This window comes from Phallusia mammillata, chromosome 4 (genome assembly GCF_965637545.1).
Source record: "Phallusia mammillata chromosome 4, kaPhaMamm4.hap1.1, whole genome shotgun sequence".
Taxonomy (NCBI): Eukaryota; Metazoa; Chordata; class Ascidiacea; order Phlebobranchia; family Ascidiidae; genus Phallusia; species Phallusia mammillata.
In genome coordinates this window covers 22,550,243-22,565,434 of record NC_137255.1, presented here as the reverse complement: position 1 = coordinate 22,565,434, position 15,192 = coordinate 22,550,243, and the positions used below count along the sequence as shown (strand labels likewise).

At 42.9% G+C, this 15,192-nt stretch overlaps 4 protein-coding genes and 1 long non-coding RNA gene across 5 annotated transcripts; 4 read left to right on the top strand and 1 right to left on the bottom strand.

The window, feature by feature from the left end:
• Positions 1-1,448: 1,448 nt before the first annotated feature.
• On the bottom strand, positions 1,449-3,009 carry LOC145223639 (zinc finger BED domain-containing protein 5-like). Its single transcript, XM_080090040.1, has 2 exons — positions 2,574-3,009; positions 1,449-2,500 (listed from the first exon to the last, which is right to left on the bottom strand). Exons 1-2 carry the CDS (start codon positions 3,007-3,009, stop codon positions 1,449-1,451), a joined length of 1,488 nt encoding a protein of 495 aa, XP_079946166.1.
• Positions 3,010-3,873: 864 nt separating this feature from the next.
• On the top strand, positions 3,874-4,569 carry LOC145224266 (uncharacterized). Its single transcript, XR_013859603.1, has 2 exons — positions 3,874-4,406; positions 4,469-4,569. It is a non-coding gene; the product is annotated as an uncharacterized LOC145224266 (long non-coding RNA).
• Positions 4,570-4,843: 274 nt separating this feature from the next.
• On the top strand, positions 4,844-11,530 carry LOC145223638 (uncharacterized). Its single transcript, XM_080090039.1, has 2 exons — positions 4,844-11,021; positions 11,187-11,530. Exon 1 carries the CDS (start codon positions 4,844-4,846, stop codon positions 9,476-9,478), a length of 4,635 nt encoding a protein of 1,544 aa, XP_079946165.1. The 3' UTR covers positions 9,479-11,021; positions 11,187-11,530.
• On the top strand, positions 9,501-10,067 carry LOC145223637 (uncharacterized). The gene has a single exon (XM_080090038.1). It carries the CDS (start codon positions 9,501-9,503, stop codon positions 10,065-10,067), a length of 567 nt encoding a protein of 188 aa, XP_079946164.1.
• LOC145223636 (uncharacterized) lies at positions 10,143-10,709 on the top strand. Its single transcript, XM_080090036.1, has one exon. It carries the CDS (start codon positions 10,143-10,145, stop codon positions 10,707-10,709), a length of 567 nt encoding a protein of 188 aa, XP_079946162.1.
• Positions 11,531-15,192: the final 3,662 nt, after the last annotated feature.

The window sequence follows — 15,192 nt, the reverse complement described above, 5'->3', positions numbered from 1 at the left end:
TTTTCACTTGAACTTTGATTTCAACTTAGGGGTCTTAAACTTTTTGGGGGCCAAAAACATTTTTACGTTAATAAAGGGCCGTATTTATAGCCGTACTATTGGAACTTTTTTGTAAAAGTAATATGATGAAAAACATTATGTGCTTAAAAATGTTGTGCGTTTATGCCATTTCATGCACATGAAACATTTGTAATGCAAGAAACAGATATACAGTGTAGTAAACTAAAAAACAAGTGCAATAAACTGCTATGTGTGAAAACAATGGCATACAATGACAAAACAACTGAGAAATATGACGCAACAATTGAAATTGCTGACCTTCAACAGGACGGACTATTTCTATCATACGATAAAAACGTCGAATTTATTTCTAGCTATTACTAATAAAAAATGATCGTTTTTTAAAATCAGTGGTCTGACAGGGTATTCCACCTGAGGTAAACACCTAAAATTTAAAAGTTAGTTCGCGGGCCACACAAAAACCCTCTTTGGGTCACACCGGCGGCACACCCAGCATCGTCTTGCGGCACACCAGTGTGCAATCCAAACACTTCTATTCTGAAATAAATTAGAATATTGGGAAGGCACACGGACAGCGACACGAGAAAACGTTACATACGATACTCTGATCCTTAATTGTCAATTAACTTTCTGCGCACGCTTCTGTTTAGTTAAGTTCTTTTTTAACCAAAAAAATTAAACGATGGGAGTCACTAGGAGCTTTTTAAATTTGAAGAAAAATGCCACTGTAAAAATGTTCCACTGTAAAAATGCCACTGTAAAAATGACTTTTAGTTGTTTGTTGGTTCCCTGCATATTAGGTACACAGTTAAATGAAATTTTCCACGTTCTCATGTAGCTTCGAATGCTGTGTTTTCTTGAAACGCGGATTTTTATTTGTGTATTTAACACATATTGTTAACACATCTAGTAACAAACAGGTTTTGTTGCGCGCGCACACACATCAAACAGTAACAGGTACGCTAACCCAGTGGTCTTCAACCTTTTTTATAGGCGACCCCAATTTAGGGGAAAATTAAATCAGAATTTACATGCGACCCCATTTTTTTCGGCACTGAGAAAATGTTTTAAGTAAAGCTAAAACGAAAGAACAAGTACACAAACTATACATATTTACAAACAAATATGGCTATACAAAAGTATTCCGAAAAACGTTTTCAAGGAGTTTCATTTAAGACATAAACATTTAGTTTGCACTGTTAGTGAGATGGTTGTGCCTGTATACTGTCCACAAGTTTTTGAAGCCGCGGCTTGACTTTGCACAAGCTTAACCGCATGTCATGCTCCACTTCCAATCGATTACGATGTTTCGTTTTTAGTACACTCATTGCACTAAATCCTGCTTCACACAGCCACGTGGTTGAAAACGGGATTAGAAGTTGAACAACAAAATTTGACATAGTCGGGTACGTTGAGTGCATCGACACTCAAAAGTAAATATTTGCGGAGACCTTTGGGTATTTTGCTTTAAAGACGTCAAAAGAAATGCGGTTTGCTGCATCTGCTGTCATTTCTGTAAATTCTTCCGCAACACGGAGAGGCAGTTTAGGTAAATCTACGATAGAGAAAGGATTTATTACCCAGTCATGTTCTTTGGACGGCGTCAGAATGTTGCCGTAGTAGTGCTCAAACTTTTTGCAAAGCTGCTGAAGGTGTCCAAGTATGGTATCTTGGATAGCCACATCTCTGTCGACAATGTATTGCTGTAGTTCTGGAAACATGTCAAACTCATTTCGCTTCACATAACTTTGCCACAGGATCAACTTTTTGTAGAAGGCGGTAATTTTTGCAGTATAATCAATAATTGTAAAGCCAGAACCTTGCATGGATTGATTTAAACAGTTCAGCGAATCAAATATGTCGGCTAAGTAAGCCACGTTTGCAATGAACTTTTCCTGACCAAACTTTTCAGCCAAAGCCAGATGCTCCTGTTTTTGGAGAAAAATAACAATTTCTTTTCGCAGTTCATAAACTCGCTTGAGTACTCGACCACGTGACAACCAACGCACTTCTGTGTGCAATAGTAAACCCGTGTGATCAGCACCCATTTCATCACACAAACAAGTAAATAAACGCTGGTTGAGTGGCCTCGCTTTAATGTAATTGACACATTTTGTCACGGAATTCAAAGTATCATGCAGTTCCTCTGATAAATTTTTGGCGGCAAGTGCCTGTCTGTGCAAAAAACAATGCGTCCATTTTGCGAATGGTGCTTTGTCCTGTACCCTTTTTACAACCACCGAATTGATGCCAGTACATGCTGCCGCACCATCGGTACATATTCCAGCACATTTTTCCCAGGGTATACAACGATCGTGAAAGAAATCGTCAAGACTTTTGAATATATCTTCACCTCTAGTATGCAACTGCAGTGATTTGCAAAACAAAAGCTCTTCTAATACTTCTCCACCATTGATATATCGAATAAATACAGAAAGCTGAGGCAGACCGGCAACATCAGTAGACTCGTCTAATTGAACTGCATACCATGAAGAACCATTTACGAGTTACAATTTGGTCCAGAACGTCATTGGACATGTCTTCAATCCTACGTTTTACTGTTGCAGCTGATAGTGACATTGAATCTAACTTTTTGCTCTCCTTTTCTCCAATCATAACCTTCACAACTTCCTTCATTGCCGGCATTAGCAATTTTTCTCCAATTGTATGGGCTTTCTTTTGCTTTGCAATGTGATAAGAGGCGACATACGAACAATAAACAGCAGCTTTGTTTACTGCAGTAAATGCTTTCATCACGCCTGCTTGTGATGCAAGGGATTGCAATTTACGTTCAAAAAACTCGGTTGGTTTGTTCACGCAGTCTGGATGGGTTTTTTCTAAATGACGTGTAAGTTTATTTTTCTTCATCGATTCTTCTGCCAGAACTTTATGGCAGATTACACACTTTGGTTTGCCATGAAATTCAGTAAAACCAAGGTTTAAAAAGGCCTCGTCATATGATCTTTTTCTGGTATTTTTTGCTGCCATGCTAGTATAATGCTAAGCTTTACTTACAGACTACAAATTACTGTTACTCTGCTACAAAGCTAACTGTAAACAGCGAAAAATATCTGCACACTACAACTGCATAAATAACTATTCACTTGTTCTGGTGTCACCTTAAATAATACAAAGTAATAGTGTTGAGTCATAATACACGTTGTTCAAACCCATTGTTACGCGATAAAGCCATTTTGCGTTTTTCTACTACCACGATTTAACTGTAACAGGAGGTAGCAAGCTGTACTACAAAACAAGAGCAAAAGTTCTAAAACTAGCATAATATTAGTTTGATTCTCTGTGATTAATTTTAAAATGAAATAAATTAAATTCGGTGACTTATCGCGACCCCAGAAAAAGTTTAGGCGACCCCACTTGGGGTCGCGACCCATAGGTTGACGACCACTGCGCTAACCTGCGCGTCGCCAGTTTACCTCTTATCGTTTCATGGTATAGACGCGGTTGTAGCTATCTACTAGAAACTTTCTCCGTTGGTACATTAATTTTATAATGTATACAAATATTTTTTCTTGAATTCCGGACTTTTAGGTACATTTTACCATTTCTCCCTGACGCAGAATTAAAAATTAAATTCCCGGACATGTCAGGGAAAATCCGGACGAATGGCAACCCTACCCTATAAGAACTCTGGCACTGCAGTACAATTACTACTTTGTGCGATATCTGCGAAAGAGTACAACGTTATTTACTTTTAATTAACGCAAGCACAGACCAGTCTTTATGCCCTGCCTAAAGCGAGACTCTTAGAACATTTGTAGATCCAAAAAGTTCATTTGAAATCTGGTGTTACATCTTATTTGCCAGTAATTGCAGATTTCTATTTATTCCCGCATTTCCTCAGTACAACTTGTGTTGTAATCTATGGCGTTGTGTGACGTAATAATCGGCTGTCAGTTTTGTGTGATAACGCAACGTGGTTCAGTTCTTTTTGTTGCTGACTTCCGTGGAGCACGGTGCTGCGTCGGTTGAATTAGAAAAGGCTATTTATTGTCGTGTTGACGATTATTGGTGAGTCACTTTGTACATATGTGTTTAATGACTCCAAAATGTGAATTGTTGTAATGAATGCGAACTTAACCGCAATGACCTAATATGTCATTCGCTTTGTAATAGTTGTACTGTACGTGTAATTGGGTTTAGACAAGGTGCTTAAGTTGCATTTTGTTTACGCAGTATTTCTGTTTTATCTTCACGTGAAGCGTGACTTATTCTGAACTGTCACCCAACATAGCTTGGTAAGAACTGTGTGTGACGTCATAAAGGCGCAGTGTGGTGATATATGTAATTGAATGTTTAGGTGTGCCAGTAATTGATGCGAGTTGAATACCCGTGCTATTTACTCTCTCCGGTTACCACAACAGTTGGTAAGATTTGTGCTATATTTCTGCATTTAAAGCGCAGTGTGTTAATGTCATGCTTTGTGCAGAAACCGATTCCGATACGTTTCCTAACGTTTCCTACACGTTTCCTATTCGTTTTCATCGTCCTACATTCAAAGAATTCGCCTAATAAGATCAGCAAAACATCTATCTGTGTGGACTGGTTGTTGGAGGCTATTAGGAATCGCGTTTCAATTCTCTCCTCGTGTGACGTTCCGCGCTATAACCGGGGCGCGTTCACGGGACGTTACATGAAAGTTTCAACTGTTAGTTGAACAGAACAATACAGTTGAAATCAAGTTTCAACTGGGTGTTGAACGCAATCTGCAGTTGAAATCAAGTTTCAACTGCTTTTTGAAATAAGCTTCAACTGTGTGTTGAAGGCAAGTTTAACCGTTTGTTGAATATTTAAGCCGTCCAAGATGAGCCAATCAAACGTTACAACTCCTGAAGCGGTCGCTGATTGTCGTCGACGCCTAAGTGAACAATACCTAGTCGCCGAGTGTCTGATGAAGGACCACCGCAACAAGCAGGTGCTCGAGACGGTTTTGGTTGCGCTCGAACATCTTTTTATCGATGCTGTTGCTGCCTACGAGGCGCATCCCGATCTTGCCGACGAACTAGCAAGCATAAGGAAAAACAAGGCCGAATTCGATGACCGAGTCTCTCACTGGGTTCTCGAGGTAAATTCTCCATCTACCAGTGTTTTACCTGTTAACATAGCTAGTCCGAGTGGAAGCGGTGATAAGAGTCCAAAGGACAACGACTCGTTCTGCGGACGAAGTAGGCGCTCTAGTTCTTCGACTAATAGTAGAACTAGAGTTAAAGTAACGACACAGCTCGCGCGTCTTGCCATTCAGCAGACTGCGCAGAAGCAGAAGCTGGCCAGACAGCAGCAAGAAATGAAAAGGCGACGTGCCGAGGAAGAAATCCGTCGTGCTGAAGAAGAACAGCGCCAAAAGGACAGCATGGAAATGCTAGAACTGCAGCACCAGCTACAAGCCGCAGAGGTCGAGGAGAAAGTTTGGGATGAGATGTCAGGAAACACGGAGTACGTGACGGTGAAGGAAGGTTCTGGTGAATCGACCACGCCTCCCCTGGAGGAGCCGCTCGGGGATCAACGCCGCGTATTGTTCACGTCACCGCCTGTCACGTCGCAGCGAAGCCCTCCTGATCAGCGGTATGTGGTTGACTATGTTGCTCCGTCAGAGCCCCTGTCCCAATATGCGCCCAAAATTAAATCTTCGTTTGACGAAAGAGGTTCGTTCACAGCAACAAACCCAATTGTAAATAGTATTTGTACATATGATTCGGTCAAGCCAACTGGCGTGCATGACAATGAGATTGCATCACTTGTAAAGCACATAAACAGACCGAAGCCTAAAGTTCTCGTTTTTGATGGCAATCCAATGGACTATTGGAAGTTTGTCCGCAATTTTGATTCTCGTATCGACGACAAGGTCGACGACGATGGTGCCAAATTGTCGTATTTGGCGCAGCATTGTGATGGCAAGGCCCGTAAATTGATTGAACACTGCTTTAGACTAAAGGAAAACGGGTACCAACAAGCGAGGCAGTTACTGTACGACCACTTTGGCAAGTCACATATAATCGCTCATGCATGTGTAAGGTGTGTTGTCAACGGTCCAGAATTGCGACCGAACGATGCTGCTGGTTTAAGCGAGCTTGCGCAGTCGCTGCGCGATTGTTTACTTACGCTTTCAGACATTGACGAGCATTCCGAGATGAATAATTACCCTACGTTGATTGCTGTTGTGAATCGTCTACCGTTCAAGATGCAAGAGGCTTGGAAACGGCGTGTTGAGAAAATTCTCAGAGATACTGGCCGTGAACCTTTGTTTGAGCATCTTGTGGACTTTGTGGAAACTGAGGATCGGATTGCAAATTCGTTGTTCAGCCGCATGCTCGATGAGCATCGCAACGAAGCTAAGAAGGCGAAAGGTAAAAGTAGTCATGTAAAGGCTTCCAGTCATGTTGTTGTAAGCGAACAAGAATCTAGACCTAAGGCTCGTGCCGGACCTTCTCATTTTCCCACTGCCCCGCTCTGTCAGTGCTGTTCGGGAAATCACGTGCTTGCTAAATGCGAGGAATTTAAATCCCGGTGTTACCGTGATCGTCTGCGCGTCACCCGGCGCCGCAGACTCTGTGATAATTGTTTCAGATTTGGGCACTTTGCTACTAAGTGCAACAGCCCCAAAGCGTGTACCGTCAGGGACTGCAATGAAGCCCATCACACCTTATTGCATCCGCCAGAGAAGAGAGAGGACGAGTCTCCTGTCAAAGGACCTGCGCCGGAACGGACAGTTTGTTCGGTTGTGTCGGCGATTGGAAAGGACTGTCATGCTTCCTCTGGTAGACAGAGCGTCAACTTGATGATGGTTGCGGTCAAAGTCCGTGCTAACGGTAGGACTGTTGATACTTACGCTCTTTTAGATACTGGCTCGGGCATTACTTTGTGCGACAAAAAACTGACAGACAAGCTTGGTCTACGAGGTGAAGCGAGCAACGTGACGCTTAAAACGGTCAACGGAGACAGTCGCAGGCGTGAGGGCAAAAGAGTAAATTTATCTGTTGCATCGCTTGATGGCTCCACAACTGTTGAACTCCCCGAGGTGTTCGCTGTTGATTGTCTGCCTATTACCGCCAACAAGTTTCCGAGAAACGCGGAATTAGATGCGCTTCCACATATCAGAGACCTGTCATTCCCACAGGTAGATTGCAGTGAAGCTTTGCTGCTCATCGGGCTGGACGTTCCAGAGGCCTTTCTCGTGCAAGAGGTACGAAAGGGAAAACCGAAGCAACCTGTTGCATTTAGAGTTCCACTGGGATGGGCATTGGCAGGACCTGTCTCTAAAAAGTCAACTGATTTGTTTTCCGTCAACTTTACTCAAGTTGCCAATGATTCGCTGCACGAGAAGTTAGAGCGAATGTGGAAGACCGACTTTCAAGATACTAACGTCGACGCGATGCCTATGTCGCGTGAAGACCGGTACGTCTTAGATAAAATGAAAACCAGTGTGCAATTCAAGCAAGGTCATTATGAGTTGCCGTTGCCATGGCGCCCGAACGCACAAGCGCTTCGGTGCAACCGGGACATGGCGCTAAATCGTTTGGGTTCTTTGGAACGTCGCATGAGACGCGACGCCGTGCTACGCGATGCGTATACAAAGACGGTACAGGGTTACATAGCTAAGGGCTATGCCGAAGAAGTTCCAGATGAGAAACAGTCTGCAGAGGTAGTATGGTACCTGCCGCATCACCCTGTTACAAATCCACACAAGCCCGGGAAAGTACGGGTAGTTTTTGACTGTGCTGCCAAATACCGCGACCAGTCGTTGAATGATGCTTTACTCCAGGGTCCGGATCTGACCAATTCTTTAGTAGGAGTTCTTTCAAGATTTCGGATGGAAAAGGTAGCTCTTGTCGCCGACGTCGAGGCCATGTTTCATCAGATACGTGTGAAGCCGACAGACTGCGATGCGCTTCGGTTCTTGTGGTGGCCTGATGGCGATGTGTCGAAGAAGCCCACCGCGCACAGGATGCTCGTTCATTTGTTTGGAGCAACTTCTTCCCCTTCCTGCGCGAGTTTTTGTCTTAAACAAGCCGCTAATGATCTGCGAAGCGAATTTTCAAAGGAAGTCGTCGAGACGGTAGAAAAGAATTTCTACGTTGACGACTGTTTAAAATCCGTGTCGACTGAAGCAGAAGCAGTTCAGTTGGTCAAAGGTATTTGTGCACTTCTCAAGAAGAAGGGATTTCGGCTAACCAAGTGGCTTAGCAACTGCGAGCGAGTTCTCGCGTCTATTGATGAAGAGGAACGGGCTAAATCGGTGAAGGAGCTGGATGTGGATGGTTCCTCCTGCGAGAGGGTACTTGGTGTTCGATGGAACGTTTCGTCGGACGAGTTCGGTTTCAATGTCGATGTAAAGCAGCCTACAGCCTACACCAGAAGGACAATCCTGTCGGTGGTAAGTTCCTTATACGATCCTCTTGGCTTTGCAGCGCCTGTAATCGTGGTGGCCAAGACTATGCAAAGAGATCTCTGCAGAAAGCAGCTGGGATGGGATGACGTTCTTTCCGATGAAGACTCCGAATCGTGGGCAAAATGGTTGCAGCAACTACCGCGGTTAGGAGACGTCGTTCTGCCAAGATGCGTGAAGCCCCACGATTTTGGTAAGGTGCGAAAAACGGAATTGCACCATTTTGCAGATGCGTCATCTACAGCTTACGGTGCGGTGACCTATCTGAGGCTGGTAGACGAGCGAGGACGCATTCACTGCTCGTTTGTAATAGGCAAGGCACGCGTTGCCCCCCTGAAGACATGTTCGATTCCCCGCTTGGAGTTGACGGCGGCCGTTGTTGCAGCGAAGTTGGATCAACTTGTAAGAAAGGAGCTGCAACTGGACGAATGCCAATCCGTGTTCTGGACGGATTCGACTGCGGTTCTTCAAAGTATTCGCAACTGCAATAAGCGCTTTCCAGTGTTTGTTGCAAATCGCTTGGCCAAAATCGAGGATGTTTCCCGGCCTAGTCAATGGAGACACGTCAGCACCAAAGTAAATCCAGCGGACGAGGCGTCTCGTGGACTCAGTGTGAATAAATTCCTTAGGTCCAGCCGATGGCTTACTGGACCCCAGTTTCTCTGGGAGCAAGAAGATGGATGGCCTACCTGTCCGGACTTGTCGTCATTGCCAATCGAATTTCTTTTGTTAAAGAAAGAAACTCAAACCGTTTGTCTGGTCGCCAGCGAATCCGCTACGGATCGACTCATTGCCAGTTACTCATCACTCAATCGGCTGAAAAGGGCTGTAAGCTGGTTGCTCAGATTCAAATCGATGTTGATGTCAAGGAGGTTTCCTGCCAAGTATCAAGCACCTACTGGCCAACTGACCGTTGTTGAACTCAAGGCTGCCGAGCTTGAGATTGTAAAGTATGTGCAGAGACGAAGTTTCCCAGACGTTATGGCTGCGATGTCAAAGGCCAAAGGCGAACCTGTTCGTTTACCAAGGAAAAAAGAGGGCTCTTGGAAAGCTTAACCCAATTCTTGTCAATGGAGTTATGAGAGTTGGTGGAAGGCTCGAGCGTGCATGTGTCGAGTTTGATGTGAAGCATCCGATGATTCTTCCATACGACCATCGATTTACAGACCTGGTGATTATGCAGCAGCATGACGAGGTTGGCCATTCTGGAATGGGACACACATGGTCGTCTCTCAGGCAACGCTACTGGATCATCAAAGGAGGGGTAGCGGTTCGTCGTGTTCTCGGCAAGTGTGTTTCCTGTCGACGAAGAAATGGCTCTCTGAGCAAACAGATGATGGCAGACCTTCCTGCTGCGAGACTGCAGGCCAATAAGCCGCCGTTCTCAGTGGTCGGTGTCGACTACTTTGGCCCTTTCCTTGTGAAGCAAGGACGAAGTGAGGTAAAGAGGTACGGGTGCATCTTTAGCTGTTTCTCCACCAGGGCCGCGCACATCGAGATAGCGCATTCACTGTCTACGGACTCCTTTATCGGAGCTCTCCGACGTTTCATCGGTCGTCGAGGACGACCAGACCAGATCTACAGCGACAACGGCACAAACTTCGTTGGAGCTGAGCGCATCCTGCGCGAAGAGCTGAACAGGTAGAATCAAAGGCAGATCTACAAATATCTGCAACAACGTGATATTGCGTGGAGCTTCAATCCTCCCACTGCCAGCCACATGGGTGGGGTTTGGGAGCGAATGATACGCTCTGTGCGCAAAATTCTCAACGCTCTGCTTTCGGAGCAGACATTGTCTGATGAGAAATTGATGACGCTGATGGTGGAGGTCGAGGCCATCCTGAACTCTCGTCCCTTGGTTCCGGTGACGTTCGATTCGAAGGATGAGGAGCCCCTTACACCAAATCACCTACTGCTGCAACGTGCAGCGCCGAATATGTCCCCTGGACTGTTTACGGGGAAGGACTGTTTCCATCGTAACCGTTGGCGCCAAGTACAATACTTGGCCGACCAATTTTGGCGGCGATGGTCGCGCGAGTACCTGCCGACGCTAATGCCCAGATCAAAGTGGGCAAATAGACATTCTAATTTCACGGTCGGCGACATTGTGCTTGTAGCGGATGATAATCAGCCTAGGAGCAAATGGCTTCTGGGTCGCGTGACCGATGTGCTTCCTGATCGGAAGGGAGTAGTGCGTCAGGTGATCGTCAAGACTCACACTGGAGCACTCAGACGCCCAATTGCAAAATTGTGCTTGCTATGCCGCGACGACGCGATGCGTGATTAGTTGTGTGTTTATTGTGTTCGCAATTACTGCCGATGTTTGTGTGTTGTGTTGTAAATGTACTCCTTGGATTCGTACATTGTGGGGGGTATGTTACATCTTATTTGCCAGTAATTGCAGATTTCTATTGAGTCCCGCATTTCCTCAGTACAACTTGTGTTGTAATCTATTGCGTTGTGTGACGTAATAATCGGCTGCCAGTTTTGTGTGATAACGCAATGTGGTTCAGTTCTTTTTGTTGCTGACTTCCGTGGAGCACGGTGCTGCGTCGGTTGAATTAGAAAAGGCTATTTATTGTCGTGTTGACGATTATTGGTGAGTAACTTTGTACATATGTGTTTAATGACTCCAAAATGTGAATTATTGTAATGAATGCGAACTTAACCGCAATGACCTAATATGTCATTCGCTTTGTAATAGTTGTACTGTACGTGTAATTGGGTTTAGACAAGGTGCTTAAGTTGCATTTTGTTTACGCAGTATTTCTGTTTTATCTTCACGTGAAGCGTGACTTATTCTGAACTGTCACCCAACATAGCTTGGTAAGAACTGTGTGTGACGTCATAAAGGCGCAGTGTGGTGATATATGTAATTGAATGTTTAGGTGTGCCAGTAATTGATGCGAGTTGAATACCCGTGCTATTTACTCTCTCCGGTTACCACAACAGTTGGTAAGATTTGTGCTATATTTCTGCATTTAAAGCGCAGTGTGTTAATGTCATGCTTTGTGCAGAAACCGATTCCGATACGTTTCCTACACGTTTCCTATTCGTTTTCATCGTCCTACATTCAAAGAATTCGCCTAATAAGATCAGCAAAACATCTATCTGTGTGGACTGGTTGTTGGAGGCTATTAGGAATCGCGTTTCAATTCTCTCCTCGTGTGACGTTCCGCGCTATAACCGGGGCGCGTTCACGGGACGTTACATCTGGTACTACTTTCTTTTTTACGTCAAGAAAGACAGACAAAACACTTTCACAGAGGAAAACATCTTGCAAATACTGTTACGCCACGTGCATTTTTAATGTGTCATGCGAATTCCTGCAATTATAGTTTTTGCGATTGGATAAAATTTTCTTTCCCTTTTCCAATCAAAGCTGTAGCTCCTTTGGGGTCGCAAACAGAACAAGGTCGAGCTACAATGCACGTAAGAACTCAAATTAGCCAGATTTGCTAATTTCCGGTAGGTAGCGCACGAAAATTTTTAAAAGAATTTGTGTAAAAAATGCTGAAAGGGCGATTAGGGTTGATCTGAGGTTTATGTAACAAATTAGATGCACCTATGCTTATTTAAATGCCAAACTAAGGAACAACGTTTCACAGCATAATACCAAACGCTTTACAATGGGTTTGCTCAACTCGACTCAAGAATATAGTGCCTATTATTTATGTTAAATCACGGCAAAGCAAACAAGGTAAAAATTAATCACGAGATAAAGATCAGTTCTGCGAATTTACTAGAGGAAACGGGTATCTTCGTTTGTTTTATACTTGTTTTATACTGTTTAATTTTGTTTTAAAGTTTGCGTTTTGACTGGAATTTTAAGGTCGAGTTCGGACTTACGTGGCATAAAACGGGTTTACTTTAACGCATTTTCACACATTTTCGGGCTTGTTTCGGACTTCTCGGGATCAGGTTTGAGTTGGAGCTGATACTTGAGAATGCGAGTCCTAATTTTGGACCTTCTGCTGCAGAAATTGTTCGCAATTTAAAGCACAAAACTATTAGTGTTTAAATATTGCAAACCTAAAAATGGCCTATTGCCACAGGCTGGTTACAGTGTAATCTAAAAACTATTTGGAAGCGCTTCGTACTCAATGTGTTAAGCCTTTGGTTGCTGCCTGATCTTATCAATCTGAAAAAAAATCTTCTTATTCAAAGGCACAACAAGAGTAAACTCGTTATTACTTGTCTGTCTTAGTTACACATGGGTAAATTAAAAACACAGCCGCAAGCAGTGACCGATTTCGCTTTCTTGGAAACAAGTCTCAGTGCTCTGCCGTACCACCCAACATTCTCCTGTGTTCAGTTGAGGCTCGACGTTCTTGTTTATCGGAGGCAAATATTCTAAATAATGAGTTGTTCGCATAGAATTCGCCGTTGTTTGAAGAGCATAGCAATCTGATATTTTATTGGACCAATGTTTTAAAACTTGGCAAGTACTAGCTTGCCCATGTAGGCCTGGTCCATAGCGAGACCAACGGCATCTAGGTCTTCGCCAACACGATTTGTTTTAGTGTAGGATACGTTATCAAATAACATATTGTACCGACTTGATTTATTGATTTCAAAATAGCTGGCACAATAAACCATTATTTCAGAAAAACATTGGCAAGCCAAGTCATCGCCATTTTGAAATGACGGGTTCGACAAGCGACGTTCAAAACGTTGCCGACCACTATCTCACGACTATGTTTACAAATACATGTTTTTACTAGTAAGTAGTTTGTGGAAAACAAATGCAAATAAAAGTGGAACTTGCACATATTTTTGGTTCTCCGATGACCGTTTTTAAGTTATTTTTCACTTTTCACTTTTCTAAGTAATGAGTTGTTCGCATAGCGTTCGTGGTTGTTTGAAGAGCATGGCAATTTGTTGTCTGGTATTTTATTGACCCAATATTTCAAAATCAAGTACTAGCTTGCCCAGACGTGGTCCATAGCGAGACTAACGGCATTTAGGTCTTCGCATGGATCATTTAGATGATTGGCTTGCAGACGATTTGCTTTAGTATTAGAACACACTATAAAATAAGTTGTTGTACCTACTTGATTGATTGATTTCAGAACAGCTGGCACAATGAACTAGCATTTCACAGAAAAATGTTGGCTCGCCAGGTCATCGCCATTTTAAAAGTCGGGTTCGACACGCCAAGTTTAAAAGGTTGCCGATCTCTATCTCACGACTATGTTTACAAATACAGTCAAACTTCGATACTATACCACCTTGCTATTATGCCACCCTCGCTACTATACCATTTTTTATCGTCACCAACTAAATTCAATAGAAAACTATGCCACCCTTTACCCTTGATGCTATGACACATGAGAGTACAGTATTACTGTATTAACGGTCTGGTTATGGATTGAAAAATTAAGCCTTCTGACAACTTTCGGTTTGAGCTCATGATAAAACAGAGAAAACACGAAAACAAATCGATGAATAAACAAACGTTGTCATGTTAAGAGGTTTCACGGCTTTGCAGCGAGTTATGTAAACGCCGTTCTGTGCTCGTGTCACGGCAAAACAGATTTTGTTTGTTCTAGGCACGATCTATTCGTTTTTTTTGTAATAAATTATACTGTATACTGTACTTTATATTGTAATAAATTATAATGGTACAACACAACGTGGCATTACAGTATACATTGTCACGTCACAAGGCTATGTTTAAAAACAACCCTGCTACTATGCCACTTTCTCTCGGGGTGGCATAATATCGAAGTTTGACTGTAAAATTTTTTTTTTAAATTGTTTGTTTGAAGAGCATGGCAATTTGTTGTCTGATATTTTATTGAGCCAATATTTCAAAACCTTGCAAGTACTAGCTTGCCCAGACGTGGTCCATAGCGAAACTAACGGCATTTAGGTCTTCGTATGGATAATTTAGATGTAAGTTTCTGCTTGCAGATGATTTGTTTTGGTGAAACACGTTGTAAAATAGGTTATTGTACCGACTTGATATTCCACATTCCAAAGTAATACCGTAATTTTCTGTGTATAATGCGCAAAATTTAATTAATTTATTGTCCTAAAATGTAGGGTGCGCATTATGCAAGGGTACAACAATTTTTGAAGAAAATCTGCCTCGAAATAAAACTTGAAATCAGACCTTTCTTCTTGTTTGTTGTCAATCGCGCATTACATTTAGCCATCCTGCCCAACACACTTAGTCAGTAAAATTCATAATTGACGACACATCGTTTGATGCGATGGTGCAATCCTTGATGGTGTGTTATTGTCAAATACTGCACACTGCCCATTTAGCGACAACGTAAATGGGGTGATATCATTGCCGATATGCAACGGATCGAACTAAAATTTTGTATATAAGTTTGAATTTAATTATTCTGATTTTTAGGTGTTTTAATCTGATACATATTAAACTTCATTTGTGTTTTAAAAATAAAAATGTTCTCTGCAAGTATTAAGATCGGTTCCGCTTGAACGCGACCAGTAAGATCTCGTTTGCTGTCACGATGTACCCTACACAAATCCTAAACATTTTTCGCTATCGTTTGCGAGCGCATGCGCAGTGATACTGACCGGCAGAATAACATCCGGTTTTTTCAAAAGATGATCTTTTTTCTGAAATAATTTTACGTTTACGGATTTAAGAGTAAAAATTTGGGTGCGTATTATACATGGGTACAGGCTTTTTTTCCAGCATCGACATGCCATTTTTAGGGTGCGTATTATGCACGGGGGCGCACTATACTTGGAAAATTACGGTAAGACTACATCGATCATTTAGTAAAAATACT

What these genes read in the sequence shown, in the direction of transcription:
- LOC145223639 (XM_080090040.1), bottom strand. Translation starts at nt 3,009, where the DNA reads ATGGCAGCAAAAAATACCAGAAAAAGATCATATGACGAGGCCTTTTTA. An exon ending in ATCAGCTGCAACAGTAAAAC is followed by an intron (nt 2,501 to 2,573) that starts GTAGGATTGAAG and finishes CATGGTATGCAG; the next exon opens with TTCAATTAGACGAGTCTACT.
- LOC145223638 (XM_080090039.1), top strand. Translation starts at nt 4,844, where the DNA reads ATGAGCCAATCAAACGTTACAACTCCTGAAGCGGTCGCTGATTGTCGT.
- LOC145223637 (XM_080090038.1), top strand. Translation starts at nt 9,501, where the DNA reads ATGAGAGTTGGTGGAAGGCTCGAGCGTGCATGTGTCGAGTTTGATGTG.
- LOC145223636 (XM_080090036.1), top strand. Translation starts at nt 10,143, where the DNA reads ATGGGTGGGGTTTGGGAGCGAATGATACGCTCTGTGCGCAAAATTCTC.